Source organism: Grus americana, chromosome 9 (genome assembly GCF_028858705.1).
Source record: "Grus americana isolate bGruAme1 chromosome 9, bGruAme1.mat, whole genome shotgun sequence".
NCBI classification, from domain to species: Eukaryota; Metazoa; Chordata; class Aves; order Gruiformes; family Gruidae; genus Grus; species Grus americana.
In genome coordinates this window covers 5,308,483-5,328,463 of record NC_072860.1, presented here as the reverse complement: position 1 = coordinate 5,328,463, position 19,981 = coordinate 5,308,483, and the positions used below count along the sequence as shown (strand labels likewise).

At 39.4% G+C, this 19,981-nt stretch overlaps 1 protein-coding gene across 3 annotated transcripts in view; it reads left to right on the top strand.

Moving 5' to 3' along the window:
• LOC129209973 (glypican-5-like) overlaps positions 1-19,981 on the top strand; it is a 385,983-nt gene that overhangs the window by 269,353 nt on the left and 96,649 nt on the right. For all 3 annotated transcript variants that reach the window (XM_054835341.1, XM_054835339.1, XM_054835340.1), the window contains one exon: positions 17,087-17,237. In XM_054835341.1, coding sequence (XP_054691316.1) covers positions 17,087-17,237 — 151 coding nt within the window. The remainder of the gene's footprint in view (positions 1-17,086; positions 17,238-19,981) is intronic.

Sequence of the window (19,981 nt, the reverse complement as noted above, 5' to 3'; positions counted from 1 at the left end):
TAGGGCACATTTTTAGACAAGTATGTTTCAGAATTGCTTAAGAGCTTGACTAAATCCTCCAAGAGCTGTGCACAGCTGTTGAAATAATGTGCTTAATTGTACGAATAAATAGAGTAGAAGTTTGGTTTAAAGATTAAGAATGTAAATGATAGGACAATAGTAGATACGTTTGTGTCTTTAATAGGTTCTTGCTTACCCCCGTAGCTGTCTGTGCACAATATTCGCTATAACATTGCTCAGTTTCCAAGTCTGTGTAATCCAGTTTAATCATTAAGGACTTGCATAGAGTGCAGTAGTATCGCTGCCTAGTGAGATTGCTTTAAAGTATGTTAGTGAGGAATGACAGTGGGATCTGTTACCAACTTTTATTGGTTGGGTCTGCATTTCTCAGTTGCTTCCCGAGAATATAACGCCCACAGCTGTAACCATGAGAACATCATCTAAGGATACTTCTGTCTTCAGTCCTCTAAACCTACCTGGCATATCTTTAGGGAGGCTGGCCTTTGGTAAAGATAGGTAACCTGCTTGAGGGTAGGAGACTTTCATGAGGATGAAAGCTTCAATTTTAGATAAAATACTGACAACAGAGAATTGTGGACAGAAGCCTAATTGCAGAGATGTATTTGTAATGCTCCGTCCACCTAATGATATTCGAGCTTTGTGGAACAGTTTGCTGAAAATGAGGTGGAGCGTTAAATGACGTATCACTGTGGTGTTAACCAGCTGATGTTCCTGACTGATTGAAGGATTAGAAAAATCATATAAAGAGTTTTGAGCCATAATGGGAATGTGTTGCCCAAATGTCAAATGTTAACAAGATCCTGAGAAGGAAGTTAGGAGAATTCCAGTATATGTAGACAGCAAGTTGTGCTCCTTTATGGTTTTATAGATATGTCATTTTGCATATGGAATGACCTTTTACACATGCATGCCATTGTCTTTGGTATTAATTTATTCTGAAGAAGTTGGAACTAAGGAAACCATGTCTGAATGTGTTGCTAGAAGACATCAGTTGCCTTTGATGGAAAGAACTGAGTTAAACATAATGTGCAAAACTGTGAGAAACAAATCTGACATCTCAATAGAGGAGTGAATGGTTTCCATTAAGCTTGCTAAATCTGTCTTTCTCAGAATACCCAATATAACCTCATACACTCGTGATTTTAACAGGCTTTATTATACTTCATCTCAGCTACATAAATATAAAGCTAAAATATCTAAAATATTTAACAGATGTGGAACAGTAGAGAGAGGCCTTTACAGCATAGAGTATGGGATTGGTCCAAATTAAATAGTGATCATGGGTTATTAAATATTAAATACAGTTCTGGAGGTAGACCATTATCTCTCACCTTACATTGGCAGTTCTGTCACTTAAATGAGAAATTAAAACACTCTTGACTAATATGATCTTTGAAAATGAGTAGCCTGAGAGTGGATTGGTTCTGATCCTGAAAGCTGCACTAACCTCCTAAAGAGTTAAGTGAGATTAAATCATGCTCCAAATATCAGGTACATCTCTCTTTGTATACTGTCTTCTAAATTGAGTTGTAGTACAAAAAAGTTAACGAAGGCAGCAGCATTAGATCAGCACCCCAAGTGCTTCCATGCTTTCATAGCTGAATAAAAGGACTTAGAGTAGATATGGCAAGCAGACTGCAGTGATGGAGGCTCTGCAGACAGGGAGAGTGGGCAGAATAAAGTATCTATGTGAGATCAGGTAAAGGGGGAAGAACTAACCCAGGGTGGTGTGAGAGGGGAATGGAGACATGAGCCTGGGGGAGCATGGCAGAGATGGAATAAAGAGATGGGATGAACGTCTGAGAAGCCCCAGTGTGTATATCTAGGATACAAATTACTAATCAGAAGGGTGTGGGAGAAATATAACAGGGAGAAGGCAGATTTCATGGAAATGGTAGCAAAATACGGTTGCTTCAGTCAGTTACCCTTCCTTACAAACAATAAGGCAAGTAAACAGTGACTTCGTCTGCTCTGCACTGCTCATTTATTTTAAGTGTTAGATTACTGTGAAGATAACACATGTATGATTTATTGTTAATACAAAGTATCACGTTTATGAAAGTTTTCTGTTCCAAAGGTAGCTTGCACCCATGTTGTGAGATAAATTCCCATTTTTGATAGAATACTAAGAAGAATCAGAGAGAATAATCAATTACTGCTATATATTCCACTGTATTGAGTACAATTAGAGAAATCTTAAAGATGGGAATTTTTGAGAGAGGCCACTAATGTAAAACATTGACTAGATCCAAAGATAGACATGCACCATAGGAACACAGTTTACTTGGTGGTAATAAATGTCTTTATCTAGAAAGTATTAGACTAGAGGATCTGTTGAAAGAAAACTCCTGGGCTCCTGGCTAATGAACAGAAGAGAGAAAACCAAAACATAACAATATAATAATAAAACACCACCTTATGATGTTTAACAACTGTTGTCATAACTGCTTTCATTCTTTTGTTAGTATTCAGTCTTTCATTTCCCATTCTTAAACATTTAATTATCAGTGGCTCTAATATCTGACACAAGACAAAACATTTCTTCGTTGCAAGACAACGAATAGCTCATCAGCAAAACACACACCATGCTGAACACCTTCACAAATAGATCTGAGAGGCACAACAGATTGTGGCAATTAAAAGAGTCTCTCAAGCACTTCAAAACACAGATACCTCAACTGTGTGCTTCATATTAATCCAAGCCTCCCTGAAGATAAAATTTGACAAGAAGGTCCTTCATTATGGTTCCATATTGCCTTCTCTTTTAACAAAAAACATCCAAAGTGAATAAGAATTAGGATACTGGCTATTTAAATATTCACAATAAGATTTGCAAGATGTGTAGTCATGATATAACTTACCTGGAGTAAAACGTGTCAAATGAAAGGGGGTAAGAGGAAACACAGTTTGTAACATGGGCACAATTAAGCACTAGTCCCCTTACTAAAACTGCACACACTTGTCCAATGTATACACACACTGTAGTGGAGAGGTGGTGAGATCAGAAAAAAAGAAAAACCCAGCATAGTAAAAACAAAAAACCACAAACCCTACCATCTGTACAGTAATGAAAGAACAAAAAGGAGGGGGACATCCTTTTAATTATCATGATTAGTCATGTTTATTACAGAAGGAATAAGGGACCAACTAAGAACAGCCCTCTGTAATGGTAGTAAATCCAAAAGAGCAGGCAGCCCCTGCAGAGCTTACAATCATACACGAGCCCAGGTAAAGCTCTGGGGAAGGTGACATAAAGCAAAACAGAGAGTTTATGGTGGAGGTAGACCTTAACATGATTTCCACAATAGCTTTTTGCCTGCTTTCCTGAGTAAATAGGTTTGTAGGATCATTATCTTTGTGTCCCTGTGTGTGTGTTGGTGACCGTGTCTCTGTGTTTCCCTCTGTAACAACATGGGAAGGGCATGGGACTGATGAGGGAAAAAGTTTTGAGAGATGACCTTGGCTGAAATAGGTGAGCAGAATTTGATTCAGTCGTCCGTCATTCACGACATCAGGGTAATCTGAATAAATAGCAATATTCTGCCCCATAACTTACACACTAGCAAGAGAAAAGAGAGAAACAGTGTTGTTGAGCCTTTCCAGCTGCCTTAGATTTCCCACTGGGTGTGTGCCCCTGCAGTTGTAATCGCAGAGTACCACTGTGAGTCCTACCTACTTGACAGTAAGAAGCATAGCCTTGTCTTTGAAGTTAAACTAAAGATAGATTCCTTCTTTTTCATGCATAATTAGTATCAGATGACCGAATGCACAGCAGGGGTTCTTGCTCTACTTCATGTTATGTTTCAGTAGCTAAATATAGCTGTATTACCTCAGAAATAATTAAAAGACCCGGACCAAACAACTCCCCCAGATATAGTAGTCATGCCAGTAGTTCTTTAGGGCCTCCTGTTACTTTCCAGTTTGGTTACAGTCAGCGCTAGCGTGTGTGGCTGCTGCCAGAGCAGCCAGCACTCAGGATTCAGCGCAGCCATGCCTGAGCTCTTGGGAAGGAGGAGAAGCCATGACGCAGCTGAGGTATGCTAGAAGTGTAAATTCTTCCTAGTCTCTTTGTGCCACCTCTGCCTTGTGTTTCATGATTAATGGTTAGGAAAATGCCCAGGGCAGAATGAAGGCTATGTAATGTGATTGCTGATGCATAGGATGAGAAGACAAGTGCACGAGAGTCTGCCTTTGTTTGCTTAGATCATCCTTTATCATCACAAATAATTGTACCTTCCAGAGCCGCATGTGAACACGTGAACCCTTGTGGGGTTGAACGTACAGCAAGCAAGGCTGTTCCTGAGTTGGTATGTCAATGAGACATGCCACAACTTGTTCTTCATTTCAGTGGTAGCTCCTTGTCAGGAAAGAATGCTGATTTGGGCGCAGCGTTTGCTGTCAGTTCTAAAATCCTCTCTCTCACTCGTAGCTTTTTGTTTTAAAGCAACAGCTTATCCATGTGTGTGTTTACTGGTACTTGCTGCAGTTTTGTGCCACAATTGAATGGGATGAAGCAAGACATTTATTTGTACAAAATGCCAGCACTTGATACCAATCACATCTCTTCCCTCACTCAGAGGAGGCCAGAGCCAGCAGTGTGCCAGGTCTCGCAGGGCCCGCAGCCCACGTGGGCTGCTTTGCAAGCAGAATATGAGCTTTCCTGGAGCCATCTTAATGGTCTCTGAATAGCATACCTGCCCATGAAAATGGGCTTTTCCAGTCCATATTTCTCCCCTAGAGGGATGTATTGCTGACTAGCTTATCTAGGAGTTCCCAGACTGTGGGGAAACTTGGTGATGGTCAGTGGTGAGACCACTGGGTTTGGCTCCTCTTTGTTTCCATTGAGAATCCGCTGCATAAAGAAGATTCAGAGTTGTACAAAAGCTGTGGGAGAGCAAAATGAAAAAGTAGGCAAGCTTTCTTCAGAGCTCTAAGGCAGGGGAGAGAAACAGGTGAGATGATCGAACGGTCCTTGCAGGCCTTCAAAGTAACTTAGCGAAAGGAGGAGAAAACCATCCACTGGGCAGAGCCGCTAGGGGTCCAGAAGGGACCAGCCTCCAATGGAAGAAGAGCTTCCACATGTAAAACCTAGTAATACATTCAAGCAGAAGTGGCCAAGAATCATCATGCTCAGCTGAGTCGATGATTGCATTTAGGTGGGAAAGAGCATGCTGTTGCATGAAAAGGCAAAAAAAGAGACAGGCGATGGGTCACAAGTGAGCAGTAAAGAAGAGCTGGCAAGAAGGGTTAGATACAAATGAAATGGGGAGCAAAAGCATCTTGCTGAGAAGGGGGAAAACAGAATATCAGCAGAGTGTTTTGATTTACACTGACTGTCTTCCAGTGGTAGTTCTTGGGTCATTTTGCTGGGATTTCACCTATTCCAAACTAGGTCTCATTACAATAACAGAAGCCAGCTCCAGTCCAGATCTCGCTCTTGTCTTTAGTAAAGCTGACCTCTTTTCTTTGCTCCTCTTGAACACTGCTTGAAATTTAGGTAAGGTCTACACAGCTGTACAAGAGCAGAATCTAATTTAGACCCATCATTGGAGAAAAGAGGATGAATGTTTCCATTTTAATTAAATAAAGAAATAAATTTTTGGTGACATAAAAAATGGAATGGAGAAACTTCAGAAATCTTGGAAGAGATTTAAGTGAAAATTATTCTAATTGATTAAATGGGAACTTTGTCACTTGTGGAGAAAATATTCTGAAATAATGCGTGTAAAATATAAGTGTAAAACAACAGGACAAATGAGTCGTGCGTGTATGTGCTGAAACTGCTTAAATGAATTCTGCAGTAAAGCGCTGGTAGCACAAGCCTAGAGACCTGTTCTGAACATTTCAGTCCTCTCCCTGGAAATAGCAGTTCCTTTATATAGTGTGAATGAGAGAGAAAGAAAGACTTTCAAAGCCACTTTACATCTCTGGTAAATGTGGGCCAGCTCCCAACCCTGAATGATGGGTATATGCAGTACAGGAGAACGTGGTCATCAATTTCCCTAGTGCACCACGAGAGAGCTTTTGATCTTTGTGATCAGATTATCTTGTTAGTGGCTTTTGAGAAGGCAATAGGAGCAGATGATAGTCCATGAAGACTGATGCATTGACCTTTTTCCACTTACCGTGCCTGTTCCAAGCCTGAACAGAATTTAAACCCACGAGGGGACAGGCAAAGCTGCTGTCAGGCAGAGCAACTCTTCCTGCTCTCCAGAAATGTTACTCGTGATCTGCACAGACGGGTGGTTTGTTTGCCCTTACGTTGCATTTTAACCTGGTTTCATCAACAAACACCGCTTATATAATGTGCTCTGCTGTGTCCCTGCCTGTCAGCCCTGCTGCTCCCTCCATATCTTTGTAGCCTTTTAGCCACTTTTAACTAAATTGAACAGATCCTGAGTTCTGCAGGTAGAGGAGAGAGACTCACTGGGAAAAACACTGAACTGTGAAGTCAATCTTTGTGAGACATCAGAGAACCTCTAAGCAAAGCCACCAATGAAAAGGAAAACGGTAGAAAAAAGGCTTCAGTGGCTGCTGCTGCTTGCAGAAATATCTTGTTCTTCTCTCTTCTTCCCTTTTTAAATAAAAATGACTTAGCAAAAACAGTCAATCATATGTCCTCAAATGTTACCATGAAACTATGCGAGTACAACATCTGGAAAGAGAGAATCTTTTCTTCTGCAAATTCATGCACTACAAAATGCATTTGCCTGTTTTGTTACACCACCATGCTTTCCCAAATGAAAAAAATCTGGGCTGGCCCTTCATGTGGAATTAATTGGAGCAGCTCCACGGAATTCAGTTTGCTGATTCATAGCAGCATAGGTTCCGATCCTTTCTTTTTCTGTACATATGTGGTACCTTCTAAATAATAGAACACATTTAGAAATGTGATATTCAAGATTTCAGAGAAGTCTGGTGGCACTGAGACAGTGTGATTGTTTTTAAATGTAGGTTTGGGTTGCGGCGTTATTAAAGCTAGTTAGCTTACGTAATAAGTAATTTGTGATTTAGCTCCCATGTTAAATGGATGACAAACATCGTTATCCGTCTTCTTACCATATTTTCCATATTTTGTTCCATATTGTATTTTAGTGCTCAGTTGCTGGGATTTAGTGTGGAGGAGACTAAACAGACCGCTGCTTCTGTCATGTTTTAACGTGAAACATCAAATCCAAAGCCTGGCTCCGTTGAACATTACCAAATAATCAGAGGCTTTGATTGTTCACAAGTCTTTCCAATGAAATGTCAAACTTTTCATACTATGAAAATGATCTTTACCGACATAGAGCTCAAAAACAGATAATTATCCAAGAACATGAAACAGAATTAACATGCACTGGAGCATGTCATGAACATTTCCTTCAGCAAATAAAAACGATAATTGCTGTCTGAGTACAAAGCAAGGAGAAAGGTTGCCTCTGTTCCTTAGACAATTTAGATTGGCCACTGTTTACCCATAAAAACATGCAGCTTATCAGAAGGGTGCCGTTCTAGGGCTGATGGACTGCGACCAGCTTCCTGATTGCAGGCACTTCTCATTTCATGCCTCCCAAGTCTGATCAGACAGAAGGTTCTTGGCTATTATAAGAAGTCCAAAACCTGATGAGTCAGAGCTCCTAGTTAAACAGGACATTTGTAAACCACGTTAAGCCCCAGCAGTAATTAATACATTTTTGAGCCACATTTTGACTTTGGGCACAGCTAAGAGGCTTCATTCTTAGCCTAGAGGAAAGAAAGGACATAATTTGGTATGTGGACACAATTTTCCTATATAGAAATCAGACAAGGAAGGAAATAATACTCCTAATGGCTAATGGGAGTGGTCCTGGTTTGTGATTTTGATTTTACAAATCAATTTTCTAATATTAGAAACTAGCAGAGTATAGAGACACAGGATGGAAGCCCGGAAGAGACCACCTGAAATATCTTGTATTGACATCACGTGCCACTTTACTCACAAATTTATTCAGCCAGTTCTTGAAAATGCTTGAGAATTTTTGTCCCTATCTTCTTCTTGGGAGGCTCCTCCCAAAACTCTTAAGTCTGGTAGTTAAAAAGCTTGTTTTCCCTCTTTTTATTTCTATGCTAGTTTTATTCTCAGAGATCTCTTCACATTTAAGGAGAAGGCTAAATACATTTATAGACAATAATCATATTCTCCCAGTCATCTTTGTGGTAGGAAAAAAAGCAAGCCAGGGTCTTTCAGAGAAGACTCTTCATTTTTTCTGGTCATTTTATTAACCCCTTGCAAAAGTTATCCCACTTAAATCTCAGGTCCTCCTTTCCAAGCATGGAGAAATAGTGTTGTTAGCAATGTGGAACAGACTTCTTTGTGCGAGCCCAGGAGGCAACGCTTGCCAGGTCTGGCATCGTGCCTTTGTATCTCAGTGTGGCACAGACACGGTGTGTTCATCTCCCAGCCACTTACCCTTGCAGAGATTCATGCCTTCTGGTCTAGTGCATTATTGTGATTGTTGCAAAAAAAAAAAAAAAAAAGTGCAGCTCCCACTGCTGATGGCACCGTCATCCGTCTAATATGTGCACACGTGCCATGCACGCACGTCTAGAGATGTTGCGGCCCCCGTTGTTCTTGCAAGGGGCTGCATTGCAAGAACTGGTGACACCGTCATTCCAAGTGCCTTCTGGCACACTCAGCAACCCTCTGCCTCTGAGGCTGTTGTATCAAACAGCCACTGTCCCAAAAATGAACTATTTTGAAGGGTCAAATAGCTTTTGTAAGCAACCTCTGCATACTCTTCACCAGTCAGTTACAATGTTTACCTTACGTTTTTATTACAACTGTTTACCTTTTTTTTTTTTTTCTCTTTAACAAGATGTGGAAAGTCTTAATATAACACCGACAGGTTTTTTAGCCATATGCTCTATTTTCAGACTACATGTTGTACTGCAATTTAAAAAGCAGATTTTATTTTTGGAAAAGACTACAGTAAGCTAACTGTCTAAAGGTGAAATTCGTGCCTGTGGCAGGGACTAACCCAAGGTATATGTCTAAGTTAAGCATGCTAGACATCAGGGCAGAAAAATCTTCTTTGGTGCATTCCGTAATAACTGAAAAAGTACAGCCCAACACTAAAGATATGACATCAAGGAAAGGTGCCAGCTTGCTTCCTTGACCCACTGGACTTACTGAATTCAAATCAAATTGCGTTAATTCTCTTTAAACAGCTGTTGTGCTTGGTTAAAACACATTATTAACTGTAATAAGCCTTTTAAAATTTGTGCTCACTTTACATCATTCATAATTAATACTCTTTGGGTGACAGTTTACCCAAACTGTTATTATGAAGCTTTTGCTAATAGCGATAAGATTCTGTGGGCGCACATTCTTGTTGCTTCTTCACAGTGTAATCAGTAAATATGAGAACATATGTAGCTTGTGTAATTTAATTCAGTGAATATTAAGCTGATCATGGTGCTAGCACTCTTCTAGAAATATACTCACCTTTAATAAGCAGTTGAAAAACAGAAACCATAAACATCAAAAATAGAAGCATTAATGCTGCAGTATAACAAGGTGAATCTAAAAGCCATCTTAGATTCCTGCTGAAATAATTCTATTACATTAGTAATCAACTGAGAGAGAAATAATTGCTTTCAGCTTTTCTACTGTGGAGTATGGATCTGCAGTGGACCATACGGAAGTCAGAGAGAAACAGCCAGATTAGAGGAAGGACACCAAGGGGAAATGAAAAGTATTTAAAGATAAATGAAAATGCGGATCCTTAAGTATCTGGTGTGTCGTCTGGCAATAAAAATATGAGGAAGAGGGTAACGAGTCAATCTGCATAAACCAGGGGAACAAAAAGTAATCACCGCTAAAGACAGACTTATGTGAATAGAAAGCTTCTAGGACAGAAGATTGGAAAGTGTGTGTGGAGAAGTTAGGGCTATAATATTAGGAGAAAAAGTTACATATTGAAAATAAAGGACTGGTTGCAGGTTCTTATGCTTCCACAGAAACCATAAGAAGCTAAATCCATTGTAGGAACACAGATGCTGTTTCAGAAAGTAGTTTAGTGATTTAATAGGAAAAAACCAAACCAAACCAAACACCAATTGCATCACCTCTTTGGCTTGAAAAGATGGGTAAAGTCAGAAAGCAAGTCCTAACCTTCTCAAAAGACGTACAGCTTGTACTGAAGATGCTCAGAAACACAGCAGGAGAGTTGGTCAAATAAATATTTTGAACAAAAGAATTCTAGATTGAAGCAGAATATGAAAAGCAACACGTAAAACACATTAGAAGTAGGTATGTCATTTCCCCCGTACGTATAGTGACCCTAAGGAATCCTTAGGTCACTGTGTTTCTACCAGGAGTCTTGTGAGCCTGTTGTGCCAGGCCTGCGCCTTTCCTCCTGAGGAGGTGAGGAACGGCGACGGGGCAATGGGGCTGCTCTTGTAGCTCAGCACTTTTGCCTCCATGCTGGTGGGGCTGGGCAGGGGGCTGCTTCAACATCTGGGTGATGGGTAAAGTACTGGAATTGCACTCATCATTCCAGTGTATATTTTGCATCATCTTTGCAAGATTTTCTGATTTCTCAACCAGAAATTTGTGATATTTGTTGGAAAGCTGGCTCACTGGGGAGCTGCAATATACTGAACAAATACAGAAGGAGAGATGCATGCATAGTTACAGGTTAGAATAACCCTGGCATGGTTATTCTAGGCATGGGCCATTTCAACTATGGACATGCTTCCAGGCAACCTGAGAAACTTGGTGGTAAAACAAACCAAAAGAAGCTTAAAAAAAAAAAAATTCAGAAAGGGAAAAGCGAACTTCCAGAATGCTGTGTACAGCTCAAGTGGAGATACACTGGGGCAGAGGAGAGGAGGCTGTCAGTCCCCCTTTGTGGGCACAAGCAGTCTGAGGCTTGCGCTTGGCATGTTTCCATATGCTTGAAGAAAGCCTTCCCCCTTCAGTTTATATATATATATATATATATGTATACCAGGAGCACTGGCATAGACATGAGGTACAAATGTCAGTGTAAGTAAATGCAAGGTGCTTAGGCTAGGGAGAAAAACATAAACCAAAGGAATCTACCGGTATTGGTCCAGTTCCCTAGTTGGAAAAGGTCTAGTGGGGAGAGATGCGAATAAAATTCTAAACCCATTGTCAGTCCTTAACTATGTTGCATAAATTATGTATAGCTGTTTGGTTAAATTAGTCTCATAATGTACAGGTGACTCGTATAGCAAGATGTGTTACGCAAAGGTTATTGTAAGTATCTGAATAAATACAGCAGAAGGAGACCTTCTGAGGGTGTCAGTTGCTCCAGAAGGTTAGATGTCTGTTTTCTTTAGCTAAACAAAAAGGATTTAAGAGTTGAGTGCTACTACCTCCTTGATTTGTACTACTTTCTGAAGAAACTAGAAGGGGATAATGCATTGGGCATCTTGGATTTCTATGAAATGCAGACAAAGGAAGAACAAACTAAAGAAAATGTCTGACAAAGTTCAAGACAAATAAGTTCATTTTGCTTATTTATGCTGTAATATATGAATGCCAGTTAAATGTGAAAAGAAGAAGCAAAAGCAACTGCCAAATGTTTTTAAAAAGGAGCTAAGAGCATATGTGGAGGAAAATTAACCATAAATGTTATCTCAAAGGAGAGGGCCCACTTGGAATAAGCATATATATGGCAGTTATGTCTAAAATTTGTTATGTCGCTATTGTTTTGTGAAATGACAGAACATCTGCTCAGTCACAAGGCACCAGTAAAATGCAGCTTTATGCCTAAAGCACTATGTCAGTCCCTAACAAAAAATGTATATGATAGGCTAAAAACAAAAGTGCATTGTCTTTTTTCAGTTGTAGTAATTTCTGACCTAATAATGGTTTAGAAAGGATTTTTTATTTTTATTTTTGAAAAAAATGAATGGAAGGATTGAGTCACTTATGACTCTCTTCAAGATTAGGCTTTGCACATTATTTGTGCATAAGCTGGCAAAATGCTTTGTCTCTGCAAATCATATTTATGTCACTAAAGCACTTGTTAAAAGGCAACTGCTTGTGAGTACCTTGAGAAAAGATCATGCTTAGCTTACAATTTCTAAATACAGTATATAATCAGCCATTTTTTTATCACTGTGAAAACACCAGCAAGAAAGATGTGTGCTCACCTGACAAGTGGACAAAGTCAGATTTCCCCTCAAAGCTGTCTTTTCAGAGAGGAAAAGCATCCATACTGCAATCCATCATATAGAAAAATAATTAACAAATCCCTCAGGAAACAATTATTGTATGGGGTTTGTCTCTGAATATTCCAAGTACGCAACTTTTAAGTGGCTTTATTCAAAAAGTGTATTCGCTTAGATTTTCATTGTTGTGTTCACTGACCTGAAAAGCCTGAAACTGTGGTGCAAAATATAATTTTAAAACCTATTTTCTGATGAAATTAGTTCATTATCCTACAGCTTGGAGTCATCCCCTCAGATATACATGCATATATTGTCCCTCAGAAAATAGACTAATCGATGAAAGGGATTGAAATTGGCACTTTTATCGAACAGTTTTCATGGAGCTAACCAGTTCGTATTTAATTAATGTGTGGAAGTATTCAACTGGAACATGCCTTCATGAAAAACCATGAGAATAAATTTATATTCTAACACATCTGTGGTCAGAGTGCGAATCAGGGTTAGACTCATCGTGGAAGGCTCAGGGGTTGTGTGTCACATACTCTTTGAAGCCTCTGAAGTCTGAAGGGCTCTTTTATGTGACTGGGAATGCATGTGCTACATCATCAAGTATTAATAGGGGAGAAAGACAGCAACCATTCTCGTATGACTTCTTTCTTCTCCGTAAAACTGTGTGTCAGCAGAACTTTTTTTTTTTAATGTCACTTAAGGTTGGCACCTTTGCTGGAATAAATAAAATGCATGAGGATGGTCATCTGTATCTGACTCAGAGCTGAATAGTAATGTGTGATTTTTACCTTTCAGCTGACTCAGATATAGATGCTAAGCTGTCCCACAGAAAGACTATATAGTTTCTCAAAAACCCTTTAGAGGTTTATGAACCTGATCCAAACCCTACTGCAGTTGGGAAAATTCCTGATTTCAGTCGGTTTTCAGTTGGGCTGTACAATTCTTATTGATCTATTTATATAACCTTTTCATAAGTAAAAACCAAAAAATTTCTTTCAGATGTGCAAAAACTTGAAGACTTAATTTTTAAGCTGTTAAGATTCCAGTATTTTCTGGAACCTTAAGCAGCAGGTATCTTTTGCTTTGTGAAAGTAAAGGTCCAAGCTCCAGTGCCCAGCCTGAAATCCATTGCAGTAGTTTAACCAAAGCGTCAGTTCTCAGCATGGAGACACTCCCAGGCTGGAACTGTTGTGCAGAGTTGCCAGAGATGGCTGGATGGCAGTATGCATCAGCAGGCGGAGTATAAGTCAGCAAAATAAGGCTTGTTTAAGAGTGGTTTATAAGCAGTAATAGAAATGACATTACTGACTCCAGTCTCTGATCTCCACTGATAAATATGGGCAAGGGACTGTGAGGCCCTCTACAGCCATCTGTGGGGAAGCTGAAAGTTTTAGGGGTTGGTGGCAGCAGCTAGGAGAATTATTCAGGCTTTTTGGCATATCATGGCTGTCTCTGAAGAGACCTTGAACCTTCATAAGACCTACGGCTTCTCTTGCAGACCTCTCAGTTCCCTAGCCACAAAGCATTAAGGGCATTCCCTGTCCACACCTATCTTCTGGACCTAGCAGAGCATCATAAAAAGTGAAGGTTATGTCTTTCATTATGATCTTCTTCTAAAGCTCCACCTTCAAGGTCCATCCTGATGCTGTCTGTGCTATTTCAGTGCAGTAACAGGCCTTTGAGAAAGGTTTCTATGATTCTGTGAAAACAGGAGATGGAGAGATGCTGGTGTACACTTTGCTATTGCACTAAGCCAGCAATCTCACTAAAGTCATGAGGTGGTGGCCAAAGGACATGTGTCCCTTCAAAATCTGAAAAAGAGAACGGTGCTGGATCACAAGTCACTATGCAGTGGTGACATAGCCTTCTCAGCAGGGCTGCACTGCATGGGTGGAGCTCCTCACTAATGTGGCTACACTATTTCGTCTCCTGAATGGGCTTATTTATAGGAAAAACATTATCTCTGCATAACGTTGGGCTCTGGTTCATCATTCCAGGTGAACGGTAGCCACAGATAGAAAATTCTTTCCTGGAAAAGCCATTGGAAGAGGTTGGGAAAGGGTATACAAAGTGAAAGGATTTGGTAGGTTGCACGTGAGTTGACTTTCAGTCGTAATGTTGGACACATATATAAGGATGCTGTGTAATTTGATGCCCCTCTGTCCTGGGAGGCCAAGAAGGAGCTGGGTAGACCTTCATTAATATGGGCAGGAGATGCAGGTCTGGGCTACGGCTAATCTTTTTGTGGGGAAGGCACTAAGAACCCAGAAGTCTGCAAAATGCTGCAGTGCACCATGTTGAAAAGCTGAGCTTGTTTCTTGGTCTTTGTCCAAGCAGGTGGTGCACATTTGGTTCAAGTATTTACTTGTTTTGAGCAGAGGTCAGGATTGAGCCATGAGCACTGAATGAAATCAAATTTTTGAAAAGGAGGAGTACCTTCACAGGCAGTAAACGTTTCTGCTTTGACTGGCAAACAATCATGAAAAGCCTTTATTAAATTTTGTGTCTGTTCTGTTCACCACTTAGCCATTTCTTTTCATTCTGAAGCATTATAGCTAAGAATGAATGAATCTTCTCTAATATGGTCAGGACACAATAAATCTGTGAAAGAACTGAGTTGTTTTGCTCCCTCATAGGCAAATTTTTCCAATTGTTTAACAAAATGTTGTTTTGTATTGCCATGACATCAGTCTTTATGCCTGTGAATAATGAGGCTCAACATTAAGCAACTTGTTTATAAAAAACAGTCATGCAGTAACAATTAGACAGTGTTTAATGCGCTTCCCCACTAGAGTCCATACCCTCTCCTCCCACTTACTGATCTTCCCACTGCAGTGTGAAGTTATTTGTGTCTTCAGAATGAGCAAACAGATCTTTTTAGTGAAAGGGTGAAAAATTTCCTGAGTTCTGCCATATAGAAATTGGCATCTGTTGTTCCGTAGAACAGGATCTCTGCTGCACTGATCCAAGCATTTGTCAGCCCCAGAGCGGAGGACGGCAGCTCACAGTATCTGAAGAAGAAGGAGACTATCACACAAAGCTTCCCACTACAGAGAAATTGCTGCATCCATCATCATCCTTTCAACCCAGTTAATACAGTTGTATTAGCCCTGTGCTCCAGTTCCTCCCCCAGCTCCCAGCCCACCTCCTTTTTAGTGGGAAATGTATTTGAATCTTCAAAGTAGCTACATTTCAAAATACATTTTGCTCAGTACCAAGAATAATCAGAGTCCTCTGGGATAAAACAGATCACAAAGCCTGAAATGGATCTGCAGTACTTTGTGGGGGGAAATACTTGGATAGGTCCAGCATCTGACCAGCTCTGAGAAGCATTACAAAGTCTTCCCATTTGGTTAAAATATTTCCATGTAACTAGAATAACAGGTCTTAATCGTAAGCTCGTCATGCCATACCAGCAGAGCTAACACGAACAAGGTTTTCGTAACTCCGAAAAGGAGACAAACAAGCCGCTCCTTTTCAAAACAATGTTCCTATGCATTGTAGGTTGAGTTTCAGCTATGTGAAAGAAATGATCAGAAATACTGGAACATCTCTTTCCATCACTTAAAAGCAAAACCAACACCCCCCACTGTAATTTTCCAACAAGATTCAGAAAGTAAATTGGTAGTCACTCACGAAATGGAGATAGGAGGTGTGGGGGAATGGTAACTTGATAGTAACCAGGGCACATTAGCCAGGTTGTGAAAAAATCCACTCTGAGTCAGGGTATTTCCCTGTCACTTGGCTGTAGGGGAAGCTGAGCTGTTGGGGCTTCTCTCTGCAGAAGCTGTCCCACCTTCTCCGATACCCTGAAGTGTCCTTTGCGCAAGCAACCACAAATACAAGCTGTTGAGGGGAGGGTGGCCACTGAGGAACGTGGAGCACCTTGGTTCTGAAATGCTGTACAAAAATGGCACAGCTCCAACAGGAGAGGTGCCATGTAGCTCAGCGAGCCCGTGCTCCTCTCAAGTGTGGGGGACAGGTTCAAGTTTCTCCTAATCCTCCTTCCTTGACAAATGCCTTCTAACAGAATGTTAGTCTAAGGCAGGTACTTCATTTCTTTCCAAGTATTGCTTGTTTTGTTGTTCCTGGATAGGCTGGGTTTAGATTCACTGAAAATGAAATGGTAGTTTTCATTTTTTGGAACTACCAGTGAACTGAAAAATCATTTATTCCCACCGGACTAATAGTAGGCAACTGTTCACGATGACAGAAGGAGAGTTATCTAAAGCTCCAAAAGATGAGTTTGGGGAATAAATATGTTGTTATAGCAAGTGTGAGCTAGTATGATAAGTTTAGATTTATTTTAGAAAAGGCTTTCTTATTCTATACTTGGTCCAAGAAATATATTTCAAATGAAATTTAATGAAGAACTTGCAGTTGGTACCTGCATCTTACATGACACCATCTTAAAAATCATATCCAGAGGCCAAGGATTCCAAGTGACCAAGCCCATAATGAAAAGTAGCAAATACCCTCAACTCTTCAAAGGTTGTCAAGTATATTGTGGTCTTCAGTTGTAAATAACCAAAAATAAGTACTCAGTTGGCAGAGTGTACCATCATTAACCAGTGATTTGCAAACTGTGGTTTGCAAGAGGAAAAGCTGCAGGACTGGAACTCCCTGTGATGATATTGGTAGATGTGGTGTTTTCAATTAAAAGTTTGGTGATAAGTGTCCCTGGTCATCTGTGGTGGACAAAATTTGATGGTATAGTCTGTTATTCCAAAATATTTGGATGTCACTGCCAGAATCAACCTCCAACTTGAGGAGCTGTTCTTGAAAGCGCATGAGAAAGTGCTTGTTGCTTTATACATCCAGTTTGGTCACCAGAGGTAGGAACTGTGTAAATATTCTGACCATTGTTGGGTTTTTGCTTCTTCCATTTTAGCTGGATGCTGAGAAGGCAAAATTAAAACTGGAAAGATGGGCTTCCCGAGATGCTGGCAGTGGGGGTGGAAGAAGTGAAGAGATGGAGTCAAGCGGGGATTGCGATGATGAGGATGGCTGTCAAGGATCCGGTGACAGGATTCACACAGCAGGTAAATACAGTTTCTATAGGCACATACAGAGCTTAGAAATTCATAAGTGTCACAATTAGGTGGACAGAGCTAAGACTTGCACTGCTTGAATTACTGTCAAAATCCTACTAAATTCAAAGGATTTGAATCTTAATCTGTGAAGAGCTGCAGTAAAAATAGAATGATACAGACAGTAACCCAATATAATTTAACACTTGGCGTGCAGATAAAAGACTTAAATTTAGAGTGAATAATATCTGCAGTGAAATCTAGATCATAGAAATACTGGAAAAGCCTTCCTAGATAATGTAGGCTCTTCAAATAAATAGAAAATTAATGTCCTTATAGACTGTGCTAAGTGTTAACATAAATATTTATTTGTTGCATAATGATACTCAATGACGATCCAAACAGAGTTGGCTGAAAGTATATATTCTTGAAAAAACACATGAAGTATTGTGTTTTTTTCTAGTGGTGAGCTGCTGGTTAAATAAAATTTCTTGACAGTCTCAGATATGCATTATTTATTCATGAAATTACTTGGATAATAGGTCATCAAATGGTGAATCGGCATCAGAATCTAACAACTTCCATCAAAATACTGGCAATTTAATATGTAGTTAAGTCCTTATTATAGTAAGTCAATAAGAAGAAAGATGTTTCTAAATACTTGATAGTATTGGTTTATCTTATCTGGAAGTTCTGATTCATTTCGGCTCATCAAAATGTAACTGCTTTAATTACCATAGTGTGTATAAATATAATTTGGTTTGGATGTGCAAGTATATGAAATACAGGTGTAATAGTGCTGACAAATAATGCTCATTAAGATGGCTGGAACTCAGGTAAGTTTTAAACTGCTGCTTCGTTCTGCTGAGATAAACAAGTGCCTCTTCCTCGTCCCTTTACCGCTAAATGGAGAGTGGGAAAAGGGATCCCATAGTCAAGTAAGACTTGCACAAGCTGTGATTAGTCTGTAGCCAAGACTTCCGTTGTTCCTATTAAGAATATTTCTTCAGGAAAACCGAGCTTTAACATGTACTTTGAAACTTGTGCAAAATGTTAGATTTAGTCTGCAGTCCCGGGTTATAAATACCTGAAGTTTAATTTGTGTTGACAAGCTGTATGATCAAGATATATGAGGTATTATCACAAAGGGACAGTATTTTTTAAAAAGTATTAAGTAATTGCAACTAATAGATCAAGTAGAGATTTTCACCATGATTTTCACCATTGATTTTCACCGATGTTTTTGAAAAGAACAGCTTTGATACAATGTTATTTTAAAACTATTTCCTTAACTTTTTTTAATTGTATTATATACATAAGCAATGAAAAGACTGCTAGATGTTTTGGGCCCTGGGGATTTTTGAGGGTAAATACTTTCATATGCTTTCCTCTCTGTGTGGAATAATACAAACAAAAGCCAGGTGCTAACTACCCGTCAGTGAACAATTAAACTATTAATACCCTGTTTGAGGAGGATGTGCATGCATGCTCACACAGACAATGGCAGATTTCAGGTGTTCAGAAATAAAATCTTGAATACTTTCAAGACTTGACTTACAGCTGCCTTTAAGAATGGAAAACTACTCGATGTCTCTTTTTTTTCTCTGTATTTGCAATCTATTTAATTAACACATCTTATGCTGTGATATCATCCTGGATTTAAGAGAGTTATATTTGTGTAACTATATGTTTCAGAATTTAGTAGGGTTTAAATCCAATTAAAAAGGTAATTACATTAATTTTAGAAAATGGTATTAATTCAAAACAGTAAGAATAAGTATTTCATTGTGTGACAATAGTAATGCTGTTCATAATTAGCTTTAAAATATTGTACACTATACAAGCCACTAGCAGTAAATCTGTTTTGCATATCTGGATACAATTAAGAGATAAAATGCAGTAATCTCATTATAGAGCTTCTTTGCTTTAATAGAATGTTAAAGAAATAAACAAACATCAGATTAGTTGAATTTCCTCTTGCTGCATATCTGTAAGATGGTGTTTCTAATTGTACAGCCTGTGAAGTTCCTGTATTTCCTAAACTTAAAACCTGTCAAGTACCTCTAACCATTGTTTTGTAGAAGTGGAACATGACAACATTGACTATTCCTTGGTTGCTTGAAGTACACGGTGAATTGAGAGGTGAATTAAGGCTAAAGCTAAGTCCCAAATCAACCCCTGATTTGAAGCTTAGTAAAGTCAGTGGGAATATTCTTACTGACAACAGCAGGTTTGGATGAGACATAAACGATAGCTATAAAATGCCACCGATCTCATCAGTGCATGTTGTTGTATGGAGTCATACAGTGGAACAAAAGGAAGAAAAAAGGAATAAAAGCCTTTCAAAACATGGGCTTTTTGGCACAGCAGTCATGTTTTTAACAACAGGTCCATGGAAAAGGGAAAAGAGCGGAAAGGATTTCAATATCAACCTCTAAAATGCTGAATTTAGAATGTAGTAAAATAGTACTACATCTGCCATTTATTTGAAACCTACATGAAAATGATATTTACAATTTATGTGTTGAGAGCATTGCAAAAGACTCAAATTGCTTTTAAATTGTTTCTGAAAACCTACTGAAAGCTCATTCCTTTCCACCTCCCAGAAAAAATATTACCTTTTCATTAACAATAAATTGCCAGGAGTTTGATCAACGTCTAGGTTACCATCTACAAAACATTTCTGTTCATAACTGCTAAAAGATCTCCCGGACGGGGTACATTGCCGTCTCCCCAGTCTGCTTTTCCAACTTGCT